This window comes from Microchirus variegatus (genome assembly GCF_963457635.1).
Source record: "Microchirus variegatus genome assembly, chromosome: 23".
Classification (NCBI taxonomy): Eukaryota; Metazoa; Chordata; class Actinopteri; order Pleuronectiformes; family Soleidae; genus Microchirus; species Microchirus variegatus.
In genome coordinates, this window is record NC_139824.1 from 6,014,722 (window position 1) to 6,035,582 (window position 20,861).

General features: G+C 37.0%; 1 protein-coding gene across 3 annotated transcripts; it reads left to right on the forward strand.

The window, feature by feature from the left end:
* Positions 1-57: 57 nt before the first annotated feature.
* Positions 58-19,164, forward strand: smcr8b (Smith-Magenis syndrome chromosome region, candidate 8b). 3 transcript variants are annotated; one of them, XM_083909065.1, is made up of 7 exons: positions 58-213; positions 340-626; positions 3,224-3,636; positions 4,188-4,936; positions 14,254-14,703; positions 15,317-15,821; positions 17,813-19,164. In XM_083909065.1, exons 2-7 carry the CDS (start codon positions 441-443, stop codon positions 18,258-18,260), a joined length of 2,751 nt encoding a protein of 916 aa, XP_083765191.1. In that variant the 5' UTR covers positions 58-213; positions 340-440; the 3' UTR covers positions 18,261-19,164. The 3 variants fall into 3 exon arrangements, with proteins under 3 accessions (XP_083765191.1, XP_083765193.1, XP_083765192.1); XM_083909067.1 differs by having other exon boundaries at positions 17,825-19,164; XM_083909066.1 differs by having other exon boundaries at positions 14,257-14,703.
* Positions 19,165-20,861: the final 1,697 nt, after the last annotated feature.

Consider the following 20,861-nt stretch of genomic DNA (forward strand, 5'->3'; position numbering starts at 1 on the left):
AAGGCACGAGTTTTTAGACTCATATATTACCAGTTTCCAGAAAGAGGAACACGGGATTGTGTATCCTGACCGTGTGACTGCTTGTCCGCCTGCGGCCGCTTCCTTTCCGCACAGCCCGCGAGGAGCTTTCGCTTCTCCGTTAACTTTGCTCTCATTTTTTGTTTCGTAAAGACGCCGCTTGTTTACGCGACGGTGGATGAAGAAAAGCAGCGGGTAAGAGACCCGTTTTAATCCGCTGCCCGTCTCTTTATGATTGTTGTTCAACGACACAGCAAGTTGTTATGTTTCTGGTCTCCCCGTTGTTGTTGTTGTTATTTAATGTTGTTGTGGTGTGAACAGCTGAGTCACTGACGGAAGGCATCCGTCGAGACCCTCCATGGGTTGACCCTCCGCCCCGCCCCGCCCTCCGCCTCTCCTCTCTCTGCTTCAGCGGCTTACAGATGATCGGCTCACCGGACCTGCTGGCCTTCACCGGCCCAGAGGGGTTCGGAGAGGGAGAAGAGGATCAGGGGTTTCAGGATCTACCTGAGGATCTGTCTGTCCCCCTTTTACCCGCCTCACACCCCTGGACCACAACTACCCTCTTCAACAGAGACTTCATACTGGTGGCTGAATTCTCAGAGCAGGTAAATTTGTATGTGTATAAATAGAAGTAATAATTCTAACAACAATAATAATATTTGTATGAACAATAAAAGACTTCACAGAATAATCATATTATTGAAATCTAAAGTAAAAGCAATGCACAAAAATTAAGAAAACCTTTAAAGGTGCCATATGTCAGAATGTGGTCAAAAACGGTTACTACATTCAAATTCAAAATACCGAGGTTTCATTTTTTCAACCCGTGGTTGCTCGGCAACTGAGACGCTACTGACTGCAATGATTGGTAGACGGTGGTAGGTGGCGCCACATGCCAAAACATGATTTCAAAACATAAACATGATTTGCAGTCTGCAAAATATTTTGTCTGTACTGTTGTTGTTGGAGAGTTCAGTTTGTTATATGAACATTATTCCTGAGTCTCTGTGACATATTAGGAGGATTTTACGGCCAGTTGCTTTAGATTTATTACATAATGCACCTTTAAATACTGTAATTTTAAGTACACTTTTAGGAAATTCACTATTGTCTATACATTTAACCAATGTACTGCATTTTCTATTTTACTCAAATACCTTTTGAGAAAAGCCTCTAAGAATCAAGAAGACGCAAGATATCTGTTAAATACTACTGTTATTATGTACTATTACTGTTTTTTTTTGCATTGTCCCTGAGCAATAAACAAATAAATATATAAATAAAACTAGAGAAAGCTCGGAGAGTGCAAACCTCCACCTACCTCACATGTAGTTTATTCATTTATTTTGTATAGTCTCTGCCAACGGTCACAGGATAAACATGAGGGTTTATGAAAAAAAACAAAAAAATGTTTTATCTTTCAGTCTCTGATCTAATCTGTGCTGCTATGTGTGAAATGTTGGACGACGTGACTTTTTAAATGTGTTTGAATGAGAGGTCACAAGCCAAAACGTTTGGATGCCACTTGTTTGATATGTACTATTTCTTGAGCTTATATCAATGTCACTATTAATCATATTTGTTGGGTAATCCGTGTTGTGATTTGTCTCTATACAAATAAAAACTGATCTGATTTGACAAAAAAAATGTAACTAAAGCAAGTACATACCCTATATGGGCAAAGGTATTGGGGTGCCTGACCATTACACCAACAGGGACCATAATGACATGTTCAAATACATCATTTATCTATTTATCATGTATTTAGCCAGGAAGCTACTAATCAGATACATATCTCTGCTTCTAGGGAATCCTGGTCAAGTTAGCAAGTAGCAAGTATTTGCTAAAAACCCTCAAAAACCGAATATAAAAGCTACAGTACAGTAAAAATACAGTACTTTAATATGGATTCGGTTCCCCTTTTGCAGCTATAACAGCTTACGCTCTGCTTGGAATAATTTCCTCAAGATTTTAAAGTGTCTCTATGAGACTTTGTGTCCATTAATTCTGTAGAGCATTTATGAGGTCAGGACAGGAAGACCTGGCTCACAATCTCTGGTCCAGATCATCCAAAAAGTGTCTGACTGGCTTGAGGTCAGGCCTCTGAGTTTGGTGTGTGGAAGAACTTGACTGGCCAGCACAAAGTCAAACCACGTCTTTACAGTCCTTGCTTTGTGCACTGGGACACATTGGTCATGTTGGAATAGAAAAGGGTCTTCCTCAAACGGGTGCCGCAAATTTGGAAGCATAGCGTTGTCTTGGTATGATGAAGCCTTAAGATTGTTCCTTCATTGGAGGCGTAAAACACATGAATTTAATGCTCAACAGATGTGGCCAAAAGTGTTGTCCATATAGTGTATTTTAAGTCTAGCTAATGAAAAGAGATTCATTAAGGTATCAATAAATGAACAAACAAACAAGGTATGCACATTTTGGGGGGAAGAACTAAGCAGCCATTGTGAGGCGTTATCAGCCTCATGAACAATGACTCTGTTCCTGGAGTGCAACTAACGATTATTTTCATAATGGATTAATCTGTCAATCATTTTTTTTGATTGATCGATTACTTTCTTTGGTTGGTAAAATTGACAATGTTTTTAAATGTCTAAAACAAAATTCAATTTCTTTGTTATAAGGAGCAAAGAAAACAGAAGACATTCACATTTAAGAAGTTGAAAAATCAGAACGCTCGTTTTAACCGATTATCAAAATAGCTTAATTACTTATAATTTAGTCATCGATCGATAATCAGTTAATCGAGTGCTTATTGCAGTCCTACTCTGTTCAACTCATGTCAGTCAGGTGAATGTAAGGTGAATGTGAACCAGCATGCACCCTGAAACTGAGGAAGCTAAATGGAATTCAGCCATCATTCATTTGGTTAACACATCTGTAATTTTACTCCTCTGACCTGTTAAAATGGCAGTCGTGCAAAGATACAAATATGTGTCCTTGAAGTCTCAGGGAGTTATTTTATCAATTTGGAAAAGTTTCCATATTAGTGTAATCCACATATAATCAGTAGGTACTTTGTAAGAGGTAATTCTACGAAAACCATTGACTTTCTCTTTAAACATCACGATCGAAAATTAAGTTTAGGGTACACTGAAAAATAAGTGGATTTGTTTTCATCTTTAATAAACTCACTGAAATACATAATAACATTGGACTTCATCTCTTTAAACCTCTGCCTTGTTTACAGGTGGGTCCAAAGCCTGTGCTGACGATACCGGACGACCCCCTAGTCATTGGCTCCTTCGACCTCAACCACTTCTCTGTTCGCATCATGTCTGTGGACTACCAGGCGTCCGGCCCCGTCCAAGCCTCACATTCCTGCACTGGGCCCCGCCTCAACTTCAGCGAGGACTCCAAAGTGATTCTGGGAGATTCAGCAGAGGACGCTTTTGCTTACGTTCACCACCTGACCCTGTACGACCTGGAGGCTCGAGGCATGGTGCGCCCTTTCTGTATGGCCTATGTGTGCTCGGACCAGGCCAAGCTGATGGAGAACTTCACGGAACTGTCGTCGTGCTTCTCTCAGGCGGCCGACAGCCTCAAGACGGGTAACAGGCAGGCGTTTTCGATGGAGCTGCAGAGAAAACTACACAAGCTAGAGTAAGATGAGAATGTCCTCCAAAACATCTGTTCTTATTTCATATTAGTTGACATAAACATCAATTTGGGATGAACTGTATTCAAATAATAAGTGACTGTACAGAAACTGTGTTCACCTGCATGGGACAATCATAAAATGTCCTTTTTATATGCACATAATGTCACAAATGTTGCACAATGTTTTAATGTGACAAAACAATAATTAAGAATACATTTTTTTTAAACATTTCAACTGAAAAATAAAAATCTTGGAATCACAGTAAATCTATAAGTCCCGGAATGACTGCAAAGATGCAGGCTCCCCCTTGTGGCCCAAAATAAATCACTGGGTCTGTATGTCGATGAGTTTACACATTTTCTCCATTCACCATTGGCCCGAACCAATAACAGCAACTTTTAGCATTAGTCAACTACTTGCATGTACTTTTTTTTTTATCATGGTGCATGATAGTATTGTGTGTATTTCTCCCCACCACTACCTGGACGCACTAAAAATAAGTATTAAAATAAATTCTAATACTCTACTGACTAAATCTGACTCTTTGTTTCAGGTGCACACGGTTGACTTTCCTACAGGAGACAGAACGTCTGTCAAATGTGAATGCGTCCACAGAAGATAGAGAAATAGCCGATGACCTCGAAGTTGTAGAGCATTCAATCCTAAATCACAGGGACCTCCTCCGCCAGGTCACATCCTACCCAAACAGGAAGCTCAAACACCCCGACTTTCTGCCCTATGACCCAGCCGACTCTCTCCCTGATCCTACTTCATTGCTGCCTCCTGATCCATGTCCCTCCAACTCAATTTCCTCCTCCTGCAGGTCCGAGCACCACCTGAAGCCTCTGCAGGAGCTCTGCAATGCCTACTTCCTCTCCTTAATGAAGGAGCAGCTGGCAGACACAGAACGCCGCCTTCGTGGTGATAGGAGTGTCCTTCGAACAGCCCGAGTCTCCCGCTCACTCTCCAGGAAGCTCACCCTCACCAACTTCCTATTTGAGCTTTGGAGCACAGAGAACGAAGAGGAGGAAGATCCGGAGAGCATTGAGGCAGAGCTACAAAAGGCGACTAAGAGTGGAGTCAAGGTGTTTGAGTCAGATCCACTGAGCCTGGAGTCTTTCTATTCCTGTGTAGAGGAGATCCCGATCAAACTGGAGGCAGGAGAGGCAGGGACAGTGACTTCTGACCCCAGCACTGTCATGGACATGACAGGAAGTGTGAGCAGTAGTGACAGCATTGAAGTGCTGGGAACTGAGAAATCTTATCGTACCCAACAGTCTGTCACTGGTTCTGACAGCAGAGGTATGTTTGCTCTATAAAGCGCCCCGACCAGAAATTCCAATTAACGCTGTTTTTGGGTGTGTATCTGTGCCATTACCTCCTCAAAGTCATAGTATAGCATGTTGTCCAAAATTTTTAAAAAAGTCATACTATAGCATGTCGTCCAAAATTTGACCAAAAAGTCATACTAGTAGCATGTCATCCAAATAATGAAAAATAAGTCACACTATAGCATGTAGCCCAAAATTGGACCAGTCATACTATAGTATGCTGTCCAAAAATGAAAAAGAAAAGGCATACTATAGCATGTCTTCCAAAGTTTGACCAAAAAGTCATACTATAGCATGTCGTCCAAAATTTGACCAAAAAGTCATACTATAGCATGTCGTCCAAAATTTGACCAAAAAGTCATACTATAGCATGTCTTCCAAAATTTGAACAAAAAGTCATACTATAGCATGTCGTCCAAAATTTGACCAAAAAGTCATACTATAGCATGTCGTCCAAAAAAATAAATAAAAAGTATTATAGCATGTGTCCAAAATTTGACCAAAAAGTCATACGATAGCATGTCATCCAAAAATTTAAAAAAAGTCATACTATTGCATGTCATCCAAAATTTTACCAAAAAGTCATACTATAGCATGTCTTCCAAAGTTTGACCAAAAAGTCATACTATAGCATGTCGTCCAAAATTTGAACAAAAAGTCATACTATAGCATGTCTTCCAAAGTTTGACCAAAAAGTCATACTATAGCATGTCGTCCAAAAAATCAAAAAAAGTCATACTATAGCATGTCGTCCAAAATTTGACCAAAAGTCATACTATAGCATGTCGTCCAAAATTTGACCAAAAAGTCATACTATAGCATGTCGTCCAAAATTTGAACAAAAAGTCATACTATAGCATGTCGTCCATAATTTGACCAAAAAGTCATACTATAGCATGTCGTCCAAAATTTGAACAAAAAGTCATACTATAGCATGTCGTCCATAATTTGACCAAAAAGTCATACTATAGCATGTCTTCCAAAGTTTGACCAAAAAGTCATACTATAGCATGTCGTCCAAAAAATCAAAAAAAGTCATACTATAGCATGTCGTCCATAATTTGACCAAAAAGTCATACTATAGCATGTCGTCCAAAATTTGACCAAAAAGTCATACTATAGCATGTCGTCCAAAATTTAACCAAAAGGTCATACTATAGCATGTCGTCCAAAATGTAACCAAAGTCATACTATAGCATGTCGTCCAAAATTTGACCAAAAAGTCATACTATAGCATGTCGTCCAAAAAATCAAAATAAGTCATACTATAGCATGTCGTCCAAAAAATCAAAAAAAGTCATACTATAGCATGTCGTCCAAAATTTGACCAAAAAGTCATACTATAGCATGTCGTCCAAAATGTAACCAAAAAGTCATACTATAGCATGTCGTCCAAAATTTGACCAAAAAGTCATACTATAGCATGTCGTCCAAAATTTGACCAAAAAGTCATACTATAGCATGTCGTCCAAAAAATCAAAAAAAGTCATACTCTAGCATGTCGTCCAAAATTTGACCAAAAAGTCATACTATAGCATGTCGTCCAAAATTTAACCAAAAGGTCATACTATAGCATGTCGTCCAAAATTTGACCAAAAAGTCATACTATAGCATGTCGTCCAAAGTTTGACCAAAAAGTCATACTATAGCATGTCGTCCATAATTTGACCAAAAAGTCATACTATAGCATGTCTTCCAAAGTTTGACCAAAAAGTCATACTATAGCATGTCGTCCAAAAAATCAAAAAAAGTCATACTATAGCATGTCGTCCAAAAAATCAAAAGAAGTCATACTATAGCATGTCGTCCAAAATTTGACCAAAAAGTCATACTATAGCATGTCGTCCAAAATATAACCAAAAGGTCATACTATAGCATGTCTTCCAAAGTTTGACCAAAAAGTCATACTTTAGTATGTCGTCCAAAATTTGACAGAATTTATACACGAGTATGTCCTCCAAAATCACCCTAAATTGTCTGAATTACTGTCACGTCATACTATACTATGTAGTACGTTATACTATACTATGTCTCCAAAATGTGACCATTTTTGGGGAAAAAAATTTGGTCCAAAATTGGACAAAAACGACATACTATACTATGTCGTTTTTGATTCTGACAATTTTTTTGAAAAACGTTTTTTTGGTCCAAAACATGACAAAAACTTCATACTATACTATGTAGTACGTCCTACTATACTATGCCATCCATAATGTGACCATTTTTTGGAAGGAAAAAATTGGTCCAAAATTTGACAAAAACGACATACTATATACTATGTCGTCCAAAATTGGAATTTTTTTTTGAAAAACGTTTTTTTGGTCCAAAACATGACAAAAACTTCATACTATACTATGTAGTGCGTCCTACTATACTATGCCGTCCATAATGTGGCCATTTTTTGGAAAAAAAAATTGGTCCAAAATTTGACAAAAACGACATACTATACTATGTCGTCCAAAATTGGACAATTTTTTTTAAAAACTTTTTTTGGTCCAAAACTTGACAAAAAGGTCATACTATACTATGTAGTACGTCCTACTATACTATGCCGTCCATAATGTGACCATTTTTTGGAAAAAAAATTGGTCCAAAATTTGACAAAAACGACATACTATACTATGTCGTCCAAAATTGGACAATTTTTTTTGAAAAACGTTTTTTTGGTCCAAAACATGACAAAAACTTCATACTATACTATGTAGTGCGTCCTACTATACTATGCCGTCCATAATGTGGCCATTTTTTGGAAAAGAAAATTGGTCCAAAATTTGACAAAAACGACATACTATACTATGTCGTCCAAAATTGGACAATTTTTTTTAAAAACTTTTTTTGGTCCAAAACTTGACAAAAAGGTCATACTATACTATGTAGTACGTCCTACTATACTATGCCGTCCATAATGTGACCATTTTTCGGAAAAGAAAATTGGTCCAAAATTTGACAAAAACGACATACTATTGCATGTCATCCAAAATTTTACCAAAAAGTCATACTATAGCATGTCTTCCAAAGTTTGACCAAAAAGTCAGACTATAGCATGTCGTCCAAAATTTGAACAAAAAGTCATACTATAGCATGTTGTCCATAATTTGACCAAAAAGTCATACTATAGCATGTCTTCCAAAGTTTGACCAAAAAGTCATACTATAGCATGTCGTCCAAAAAATCAAAAAAAGTCATACTATAGCATGTCATCCAAAATTTGACCAAAAAGTCATACTATAGCATGTCGTCCAAAATTTGACCAAAAAGTCATACTATAGCATGTCGTCCAAAATTTGAACAAAAAGTCATACTATAGCATGTCGTCCATAATTTGAACAAAAAGTCATACTATAGCATGTCGTCCATAATTTGAACAAAAAGTCATACTATAGCATGTCTTCCAAAGTTTGACCAAAAAGTCATACTATAGCATGTCGTCCAAAAAATCAAAAAAAGTCATACTATAGCATGTCGTCCATAATTTGACCAAAAAGTCATACTATAGCATGTCGTCCAAAATTTGACCAAAAAGTCATACTATAGCATGTCGTCCAAAAAATCAAAAAAAGTCATACTATAGCATGTCGTCCAAAATTTGACCAAAAAGTCATACTATAGCATGTCGTCCAAAATTTAACCAAAAGGTCATACTATAGCATGTCGTCCAAAATTTGACCAAAAAGTCATACTATAGCATGTCGTCCAAAAAATCAAAAGAAGTCATACTATAGCATGTCGTCCAAAATTTGACCAAAAAGTCATACTATAGCATGTCGTCCAAAATATAACCAAAAGGTCATACTATAGCATGTCTTCCAAAGTTTGACCAAAAAGTCATACTATAGCATGTCTTCCAAAGTTTGACCAAAAAGTCATACTTTAGTATGTCGTCCAAAATTTGACAGAATTTATACACGAGTATGTCCTCCAAAATCACCCTAAATTGTCTGAATTACTGTCCCGTGGGGATTTGATCCAGTGTTCCCTGGGGGAGGCTGGCAGCCATATCAGCGTCATAGACCGCTGGGCCAACAAAACTTGCAATTTGTTCGCTCAAGCAGTGCACTATCTGGTCCAAAATGACACCAGAAAGTCATACAAGAGCATGTCGTCCAAAATGTACCAGAAAGTAATACAATAGCATGTCGTCCAAAAAATGAAAAAAAAGTAATTGTATTATATGTCGTTCAAAATCTGACAAAAAAGTCATAGCATAGCATGTCTTCCAAAATTTGACCAAAAGTCACACTATAGCATGTAGTCAAAAAATCTAAAAAGTCATATTATACCATGTAGTCCAAAATGTGATCAAAAAGTCATACTATAGCATGTCGTCCAAAATTTGACCAAAAAGTCATACTATAGCATGTCGTCCAAAATTTGACCAAAAAGTCATACTATAGCATGTCGTCCAAAATTTGACCAAAAAGTCATACTATAGCATGTCGTCCAAAAAAAAATAAAAAATATTATAGCATGTCGTCCAAAATTTGACCAAAAAGTCATACGATAGCATGTCGTCCAAAATTTGACCAAAAAGTCATACTATAGCATGTCGTCCAAAATTTGACCAAAAAGTCATACGATAGCATGTCGTCCAAAACATGACAAAAAATTCATACTATACTATGTAGTGCGTCCTACTATACTATGCCGTCCATAATGTGACCATTTTTCGGGAAAAAAAATTGGTCCAAAATTTGACAAAAACGACATACTATACTATGTCGTCCAAAATTGGAACATTTTTTTGAAAACGTTTTTTTGGTCCAAAACTTGACAAAAAGGTCATACTATACTATGTAGTACGTCCTACTATACTATGCCGTCCATAATGTGACCATTTTTTGGAAAAAAAAATTGGTCCAAAATTTGACAAAAACGACATACTATACTATGTCGTCCAAAATTGGAAATTCTTTTTTGAAAAACGTTTTTTTGGTCCAAAACATGACAAAAACTTCAAACTATACTATGTAGTGCGTCCTACTATACTATGCCGTCCATAATGTGGCCATTTTTTGGAAAAAAAAATTGGTCCAAAATTTGACAAAAACGACATACTATACTATGTCGTCCAAAATTGGACAATTTTTTTTAAAAACTTTTTTTGGTCCAAAACTTGACAAAAACTTCATACTATACTATGTAGTGCGTCCTACTATACTATGCCGTCCATAATGTGACCATTTTTTGGAAAAAAAAATTGGTCCAAAATTTGACAAAAACGACATACTATACTATGTCGTCCAAAATTGGAAAAAAAAATTTTAAAAACTTTTTTTGGTCCAAAACTTGACAAAAACTTCATACTATACTATGTAGTACGTCCTACTATACTATGCCGTCCATAATGTGGCCATTTTTTGGAAAAAAAAATTGGTCCAAAATTTGACAAAAACGACATACTATACTATGTCGTCCAAAATTGGACAATTTTTTTTAAAAACTTTTTTTGGTCCAAAACTTGACAAAAACTTCATACTATACTATGTAGTGCGTCCTACTATACTATGCCGTCCATAATGTGACCATTTTTTGGAAAAAAAAATTGGTCCAAAATTTGACAAAAACGACATACTATACTATGTCGTCCAAAATTGGAAAAAAAAATTTTAAAAACTTTTTTTGGTCCAAAACTTGACAAAAACTTCATACTATACTATGTAGTACGTCCTACTATACTATGCCGTCCATAATGTGACCATTTTTTGGAAAAAAAATTGGTCCAAAATTTGACAAAAACGACATACTATACTATGTCGTCCAAAATTGGACAATTTTTTTTAAAAACTTTCTTTGGTCCAAAACTTGACAAAAAGGTCATACTATACTATGTAGTACGTCCTACTATACTATGCCGTCCATAATGTGACCATTTTTCGGAAAAGAAAATTGGTCCAAAATTTGACAAAAACGACATACTATACTATGTCGTCCAAAATTGGAATTTTTTTTTGAAAAACGTTTTTTTGGTCCAAAACATGACAAAAACTTCATACTATACTATGTAGTGCGTCCTACTATACTATGCCGTCCATAATGTGGCCATTTTTTGGAAAAGAAAATTGGTCCAAAATTTGACAAAAACGACATACTATACTATGTCGTCCAAAATTGGACAATTTTTTTTAAAAACTTTCTTTGGTCCAAAACTTGACAAAAAGGTCATACTATACTATGTAGTACGTCCTACTATACTATGCCGTCCATAATGTGACCATTTTTCGGAAAAGAAAATTGGTCCAAAATTTGACAAAAACGACATACTATTGCATGTCATCCAAAATTTTACCAAAAAGTCATACTATAGCATGTCTTCCAAAGTTTGACCAAAAAGTCATACTATAGCATGTCGTCCAAAATTTGAACAAAAAGTCATACTATAGCATGTTGTCCATAATTTGACCAAAAAGTCATACTATAGCATGTCTTCCAAAGTTTGACCAAAAAGTCATACTATAGCATGTCGTCCAAAAAATCAAAAAAAGTCATACTATAGCGTGTCGTCCAAAATTTGAACAAAAAGTCATACTATAGCATGTCGTCCATAATTTGACCAAAAAGTCATACTATAGCATGTCTTCCAAAATTTGAACAAAAAGTCATACTATAGCATGTCGTCCATAATTTGACCAAAAAGTCATACTATAGCATGTCTTCCAAAGTTTGACCAAAAAGTCATACTATAGCATGTCGTCCAAAATTTGACCAAAAAGTCATACTATAGCATGTCGTCCAAAATTTAACCAAAAGGTCATACTATAGCATGTCGTCCAAAATTTGACCAAAAAGTCATACTATAGCATGTCGTCCATAATTTGACCAAAAAGTCATACTATAGCATGTCTTCCAAAATTTGACCAAAAAGTCATACTATAGCATGTCGTCCATAATTTGACCAAAAAGTCATACTATAGCATGTCTTCCAAAATTTGAACAAAAAGTCACACTATAGCATGTCGTCCATAATTTGACCAAAAAGTCATACTATAGCATGTCTTCCAAAATTTGACCAAAAAGTCATACTATAGCATGTCGTCCAAAATTTGACCAAAAAGTCATACTATAGCATGTCGTCCAAAATTTGACCAAAAAGTCATACTATAGCATGTCGTCCAAAAAAAATAAATATATATTATAGCATGTCGTCCAAAATTTGACCAAAAAGTCATACGATAGCATGTTGTCCAAAATTTGACCAAAAGTCATACTATTGCATGTCGTCCAAAATTTGACCAAAAGGTCATACTATAGCATGTCGTCCAAAATTTGACCAAAAAGTCATACTATAGCATGTCGTCCAAAAAAAAAAAAAAAATTATAGCATGTCGTCCAAAATTTGACCAAAAAGTCATACGATAGCATGTCTTCCAAAGTTTGACCAGAAAGTCATACTATAGCATGTCATCCAAAAATTAAAAAAAAGTCATACTATTGCATGTCATCCAAAATTTGACCAAAAAGTCATACTAAAGCATGTCTTCCAAAGTTTGACCAAAAAGTCATACTATAGCATGTCGTCAAAAAAATCAAAAAAAATCCTACTATAGCATGTCGTCCAAAAAATCAGAAAAAGTCATACTATATAGCATGTCGTCCAAAAAATCAAAAAAAGTCATACTATAGCATGTCGTCCAAAATTTGACCAAAAAGTCATACTATAGCATGTCGTCCAAAAAATTAAAAAAAAGTCAAAATAAAGCATGTCGTCCAAAATTTGACCAAAAAGTCATCTTATAGCATGTCGTCCAAATTCGACAAAAAAAGTCATACTATAGCATGTCTTCCAAAATTTGACATAAAAGTCATACTATATTGTCGTTCAAAATTTGACAAAAAAGTCATACTATAGCATGTCGTCCAAATTCGACAAAAAAAGTCATACTATAGCATGTCTTCCAAAATTTGACATAAAAGTCATACTATATTGTCGTTCAAAATTTGACCAAAAAGTCATCTTATAGCATGTCGTCCAAATTCGACAAAAAAAGTCATACTATAGCATGTCGTCCAAAAATTCAAAAAAAGTCATACTATAGCATGACGAGCATGTATAGCATGTCCACAAAAAAGTCATACTATACTGTCGTCCAAAATTTGAACAAAAAGTCATACTATAGCATGTCATCCAAAAATTAAAAAAAAGTCATACTATTGCATGTCATCCAAAATTTGACCAAAAAGTCATACTAAAGCATGTCTTCCAAAGTTTGACCAAAAAGTCATACTATAGCATGTCGTCAAAAAAATCAAAAAAAATCCTACTATAGCATGTCGTCCAAAAAATCAGAAAAAGTCATACTATATAGCATGTCGTCCAAAAAATCAAAAAAAGTCATACTATAGCATGTCGTCCAAAATTTGACCAAAAAGTCATACTATAGCATGTCGTCCAAAAAATTAAAAAAAAGTCAAAATAAAGCATGTCGTCCAAAATTTGACCAAAAAGTCATCTTATAGCATGTCGTCCAAATTCGACAAAAAAAGTCATACTATAGCATGTCGTCCAAATTCGACAAAAAAAGTCATACTATAGCATGTCTTCCAAAATTTGACATAAAAGTCATACTATATTGTCGTTCAAAATTTGACAAAAAAGTCATACTATAGCATGTCGTCCAAATTCGACAAAAAAAGTCATACTATAGCATGTCTTCCAAAATTTGACATAAAAGTCATACTATATTGTCGTTCAAAATTTGACAAAAAAGTCATACTATAGCATGCCTTCCAAAATTTGACATAAAAGTCATACTATATTGTCGTTCAAAATTTGACAAAAAAGTCATACTATAGCATGTCGTCCAAAATTTGACAAAAAAGTCATATGACAGTATGTCGTCCAAAATTTGACAAAAAAGTCATAGGTTAACATGTCGTCCAAAATTTGACCAAAAAGTAATTATACAGTACGTCGTCAAAAATGTCATAATCCTCACAGCAGCTTGTTAATACATACGAATAAATAACTAAAACTTGGTCGTAATATTTTCATAAAAATGTAAACGAAAACCCCCAATTGCCTCTATTTACTGACCTCTATTTTATTGACCGTAGCGCAAACCTGCTCAAAATTTGCCAGCCGTTTTTTGGTCTTTGCTGTTTGTCGTCATACATTTTGTTTCGGTTCAAAACTGTTGGCCAAACAAAAACAAAACATTGTAATATCATACGTCATGTTGAGAGATTGTGATGGAAGCAGTTTCCATGTTTTTACTGTTGGCTTCAGTTCTTTAAAATGAAAAGATGCTGCGCTTTGACTTGATGAACTCTGACAGCTGTGTCTCTCCTCAGCAGAAACAGCGGTGACGCTGATGGACACCACTGTCAGGCGAGTAGCAGCAGATGCAGGTGTCAGACGTGTGCGAGCGTATGCCAGACGAGCCAACAGTGAGGACAGCATCGAGGTCCTGAGCACCACAGAGTCCATTTTCCCCGACGATCTCACCGCCATCACAGAGGAAGAAGCCGAGCAACAACCTGAGAGCAATGGCTCTGACGATGAGCGAGAAACACCGACTGAGTGTCAACTTGACAAAGAGGAAAAAACATTAGAAAATGGAAGAGAAAATGAACTCCCTGTTCATTACAATAATGGGGGTTGTGGCGATAAAGAAAAACCTTTGCAGAAAATGACTATAAACAGTGGTGTCATTGTCAAAGAGGAACCAGCCACTGAGTGTTTGAAGAGGAATGGAGTCGGTGAAGACAACAGTCCTGAGAAAACGCCCAAAATGACACAAGGTAATAATTCATCAATGCACCATGAAACTCAACTTAGGGCAAACAATGAACGCACAAACACTGATAGATTATACTGAATCATGGTTAGGGGGTTTACAGTTAACTGTTTGTTTGTCAAAGACATGAAGAGTCAAATATGTAATATAATCTCTACCAGAGATCAGGAAGCCTGAAGGTTCTGTGCGGTATCTTAGCTGTTCCTAGGAGTAGGGGTGGGAATCACAGGGCACCTCACGATACACTACAACACGCGATACATGGTCCACGATGACCAATAATATCACAATACGATTCTGTGATAATCAATACAGCGATACATCACGATAACTGAAGAAAACAAAAAATGCAGGATTTCTCTATTTATTCACAACACAGAGAACAAAGTGCATAAAGGCTATGTATTAATCTCTTAGTGTAACTTTCCCTATGACCTCCATTTCAGCCTTCTGCCCAAAAATGCAGGAGGTATTTTTTTTGAGTTAAGTTGAGACAGATGGCAGCAATGGAAGGACTCCAAACAGTGCACCAACAGCATCCAGCTACTAATTACAGAAATTATATTTAAAAACTTCTGTCCAATGTTCAAATAAACAAATGTTTTAAATGACAAAAGGTGAAAAAGCAGTGGAGTCGATGCCAAAGTGGACCCAAGTCGATGAGACGGTGCCGTCAGCACCAGGCCTCCGTGTGAGCTCTGCCGTTGCGGTGGCGGACGTTGACCGGTGGACACCGCCCAGCGCTGTTCTCAGGCTGCCGAGCGTGGACGAAGCCTCCGACTGCACCAGCGTCACAGGCTCCTCAGACGCTCCCTCCAGCACGCAGGACATCAGCAACGGCAACACTCCATCGGACAAGAGGAGGAGGAGGAGGAAGGCTGGTCTCAGAGCCCTCAGGTTCCTCAAACACAACTCATTCTCCCAGCATGCCGTGTTCTGCCTCCTGAGCGGCCGACCGCTTGTCGTCATCGGAGGAGACGAGACTCTGGTCAAGAGGACGGTGGACGCTCTGAGTCTCTTCCTGCCTGCTCCTGGTCCTGATGGAAACGCCGTGATGCCGTGTCTGACCACACCACTTCAACTGAGCGACCTGCTCACCTGGAGGCTGATCGGACTTCACAGGTAAGACATGACACACAGCTCTTATACACATGGAAACCGAACTGTCCCCATTATGACAGCGTTGGCTCAGTTGGTAGAGCACCTGCCCCATATGCTGAGGCTGTAGTCCTCGCTGCAGGTGACCCTGGTCTTTCCTGTTTCCTGTCTCTCTCCACTATACTATCATTAAAGGCCCAAAAAATATATTAAAAAAGAACTGTCCCCAATATGATAAAGTTTTCCTTTACCACAGCACTGTTTCAAGTACATGGGTGAGGGTTATATTTTTTTTGTTTGGATTTGTACCTTTTTATTTTAACATGGGGTGGACATTTGAGTTCTTAATACATTTGTATTCATAAAACTAAAAATGTTATCATTATTTATTTGGCAAGTAAGAAACTTGTATGCCCAATCATTTCTGACTTCTCTCATTAAAACTAACTTTTCTGTTCAGGAATGCAAGTAAATACAATAAATTATAATTTTCTTATTTAAAAAAATATAATATATTTGTTGTTGAAATCTACCCGATATATTTTTGGACCGCTGTGTGTTTATCTCAGCCTTAGTTTGACGTCAGTTTTTAGAAACCCCCACCAGGCGGATCTAGAAAATTCTACATGGGTTGGCAAGAGGTCTTGGCAGGGTGGCATGGGATGGTGCAAGAATCCCCAAATGTAAACGGATTGGACATAACAAACATAAAAATACTTTAAAACGTATAACTTCAATATCCCCACTCTTTGCTTTCCTTTTCATTGTTCTGCTCTCTCCAGCTACTCTTGACTGTAATAGTCAAGACGTGAGAAGCTCTGGTTATCCTTGTATCACTACACTGTAGGGCCATGTAGCTAAAAGTATAACAAATCTAAAATCAGAAGATAGTTATTACACATAACAGTTATGTTTAGACTGCTTAATGCTATTGTATTTGTGATTTTGCCAGAAAAGTAAAGGATGTCACCTGGTTTAACTCATTGCAGTGACAGTAAGTGGTTTTATAGCAGGTCTACTGCTACAACACACTGCTGCGTAGTGTGTTGTAAAGTAATCCTGCAAACAGCGACCCTGTGTAAACGTTATGGATTAAAACATGACAGGTTTTATTATATTGTATGAAGCTGTTGTTGTCTTTACCAAAATCAAAACTGATCAAAGAGCAAAACACTTACAAATCACGAGCGATTTCACACTTAACTAATGGCCGCACTGTTATCGCTGATGCTGACTCACCTTAGATTACATTCATTATAAATGTAACTTTAAGCTAAATTGTTGTGTATAAACTTCACCTGGGGAAACACCTTCAGATGGTCGAGGGGTCCCGCTGTGTGTGAGCCAGACTTTGAACAGCGCACTGCAAGTCTGTTGCAGGGCCGTAGCTAAGTGAGTCAGGGGCCTAAGATGGTCAGACACAGGAGCACCTTCAGCCAAACTCATTCTCCCAAAGTCCTGCCTGCTATGGCAAGCTGTTTTAACATTTAATAGCTAGACTGGATATGTATTACAGATATCTGTAATTCAATTCTTCTTATCCACAATGACATTCTTTCTAGGACAAGTGATGTCACTTCTGTGCGTTTTCATTACAATTACCGTAAATGTTATTATGACTGATTATTATGAACATTCTGGATATCTGCAATAGAAATCTTACTAGGAGAAACTCCCATTTCAGATATCTTCAATCAAATTGTTACTAGTCATAATAACATTCACGGTAATTGTAATGAAAAGCACTGAAGTGACGTCATTTGTCCTAGGAAGAATGACATTGTGGATAGGAAGAATTGAATTACAGATATCTGTAATACATATCCAGTCTAGCTATTAAATGTTAAAACGGCTGGCCATAGCGTGCAGCCATCAGGTCTTTAACTCCCCCCTGGGTGTCATTTCACAACCTTGAGACAATAAACGACTACTATGGCCTAATTATTATTATTTTCAAAACAAAACATTTGATTTTAAAAGGCCCTTAAAAAAATGTATTCTTCTTTATTTACCAGATCATGTTCTAGATCTTCTACCAGCATCACTCACTCTCTGAGGCGCTACAGTCGTTATCTGGCTCTGCTGGACGTGGACCAGAGAACTCTGAGCTGTCCGTCATACTCGGGCTCCCTCATCGGCAGAATGGCTGATCCTCACACGGGCATCAGCCGAGGCCTCACCTACATGCTGCACGTGGAGAGCTGCCTGACCGCTCTGCAGAACCAGGCTCTGCTCTACACGTTTGATCCGCTGCTGCCACGTCCGAACGCGGCCGCAGCCAAAGACACCGCGGACGGGAAAGATTTCCTGTTCGCGCGAAGATTCTGCAGCAGCGAACACGACGCGAGAGTGATGGACTTCCTGTCTGACCTCCTCAAACAGCGCCACGTAGGGCGTGGACCCCCAGTTTTAAGATTGTCTTACTGCTCGGTGCAGCTGCACAGAAACACGTTCACAACATGAGGTTCAAAAAGACAAAAGATTTCAATCCCTGCAGCAAAATACACTTGTTCCTCTGAAACTGTACTGTACTGTTGAGCACTAAAGCCTCTGAGGCACTTTAAACCTTTTACACACTGCCTCTACCCTATTTTTTAAAACAAATTGAGCCACACACTGAATGTGCGTTGTGCAATTCAAACAAAACCATTGTGGTCGTTTGTGGTTTAACGCTGCATTTCTGCCCATGAAAGAAAGAAAAAAAAACGTAGATGTGCTCAAGCTTTGTCCAAATCTGACCAAGTCAGTAAGAATTAAATTAGATTGTGGGAGTTTCTTTTTCAGTTTTAAAGCCCTTTGAGGCCTTGACCCTGGTTATTTAACAACTTGTATGACCCAGTGTCCGTCCCTGCTCTCTGAAATCCTCATTACAGGACATTTTAACGACTAGACAGACATAAGACCAGGAGTCCTCTTGTAAATCACTTCTGTAAACCTTCAGATTTTATGTTTTATGACATTTTTATCGTAATCCGTTTGCTGTAAGTGACTTTTGATTTCTTATTCACTCTCTTGTTTTTATGTTTCATTGAAAGGCACTTATGTTGCACTGTTTTGAAAGGTGCTATATAAAGTTTGTTATTCAGTTTTTAAAGGCTTTTTGTGAAGATCAGAAGTCGAAAGCACAAAATGCTTTAACCTCATAATTACATCCTCAAAGGAGATTATTTTTTGACTGTGTTTTGACAGATTTTTGATTTTTAATGATGGCAGTGATAAAAATCATCATTTAAGTTAAGTGAAGCTATGAGAATTTTTTAATAGTTTTGAATTCATCTCATGATTTACTCTTTCTTATCCCTCAACATTTTGATTTCTTCTAATCCTCCACTGGTAGAAATAAACATCAGTGCCGTTTCAAAATGAGAACTGGTCCAAATGAAGTGAAAATAAAACTGGATATGAGAAACGCGAACTTTAAGATGTGAATTTTTCTGTGTAGCCCTGATGACAAAGAAGAAGTTCAATTCCTGCTGGAAGAAACATTCAGGTTTTCCATTTTAAGATATCTTTTTAAAACCACAAAATGAATATTCTCTTTCTAATAAAGTAAGTAAAGTAAGACAAGGGAATATTCAGCTGCAACTTCTGGGGCTTTTGCTCTCTGCAGTCAGATCCCTGTTTAAACAGGTTTAAACTGCAGCCTCCTTCCAAGTATGGAACTGAATTTTAGAGCAAATACTGCATCGACTTTGAAAAAATACCATCATAGTTTGAACTGGAATTCTACATGAAGCAATCGTTCAGGAACAGACATTTTTTTTTCTAGAACTTCAACAAAGTGGCTCTAAGTGTCAGCAGTTTTTTTTTTTTTTTTTACAGTTTATTCTTTTTTCAAATAATTGTCTTAACCAAGTATTAAATATATGCAGGGATGAATTAACAGAGCTGTGTTGAGCTGAAAAAAACCCCACAAAAAAATCCCACAGCACAAAAATGTAACTCGGGTCAAGCCATAAAATAATAAAGTAAACATAACAGTGTCTCTGTGCTGGTCATACATACTGAACGACAGTGGGGCTGTTTACCCTCCGTCACCACCAACTGTCTGTCTGTGCAGGTTTATTCTGACATATATACGACACTGATGACTCCATAATCCAGCCTCTGACGAGGAGTCGGCGCCGCGTTTCACGTCAAAGTCCAATCAGGATGAGCTGCAGAGAACAAGATAAGAAGTTGAGTCAGTAATGTGGAAGAGGAAAAACAAACATATCTACCTTTTCACGACTGAAGCTTAAAGAAAACAATTCCAAACAAATTTGGGATTAATTGAGTAATTTTTTTTAAGAAAATCCTTAAATTAAATACAAGCTTTAATTTGCTCGATCCTCACCGAGGAATTGAGGTCAAATACAGGATTACACAATATCAGTCAGATTACATTCATCATTTTACTGCATCGTTAAGCGCAAACTCTGAAAATGTGAATAAAAGCAGTAACAATTTTTAAAACTCGTTCATTTCCTCTTTGGAAGCAGAACAATTGTTAGAGTGCTATGTGGTTAAAAAAGGTGGTTATAACTAGGTTGTAAGTGGATTTGTTAATAAACTTGAGCAATTAAAAAGATGTAAAAACGGCAGACCGATTAATATCGGATTCATTTCAGAGTGTAATATCCATATCAGTGTCAGACAGGAAGAAAAGTGGTATCAGTCCATCCTTATGTTTTACTTTATGAAAATATGTGAGTAAAAGTGTTGATCAACTGAGTGAAAGTTCTGTTTCTGAGTGGATAAAACCTTTTTAACACCAGGTCATATTCAACAGGAGATACAAAAACAGCAACAAACATAAAAAAAAAAAATGCCTTAAAAATCAAATCATCAAAACAAATGGTAATTTTTTATTAAAAGGCTTATTAACCAGCTTATAAACCATTAATCAATTATCAAAATAGTTGACGATTCATTTAGTAATTGATTAATAATAAATTAACCTCTTCTTCCCTGACCCTCTTTTTTGAGTCCCTGCTCGAAAAATGACATGCCCAAACTAAAGAGAGTAAATCTCTGCAGTTACAAGCTTTATGTGGATTATCTCGGTATCAAAATAAAGATAAC

What these genes read in the sequence shown, in the direction of transcription:
- smcr8b (XM_083909065.1), top strand. Translation starts at nt 441, where the DNA reads ATGATCGGCTCACCGGACCTGCTGGCCTTCACCGGCCCAGAGGGGTTC. An exon ending in TGGCTGAATTCTCAGAGCAG is followed by an intron (nt 627 to 3,223) that starts GTAAATTTGTAT and finishes CCTTGTTTACAG; the next exon opens with GTGGGTCCAAAGCCTGTGCT. An exon ending in AACGCCCAAAATGACACAAG is followed by an intron (nt 14,704 to 15,316) that starts GTAATAATTCAT and finishes AAATGACAAAAG; the next exon opens with GTGAAAAAGCAGTGGAGTCG.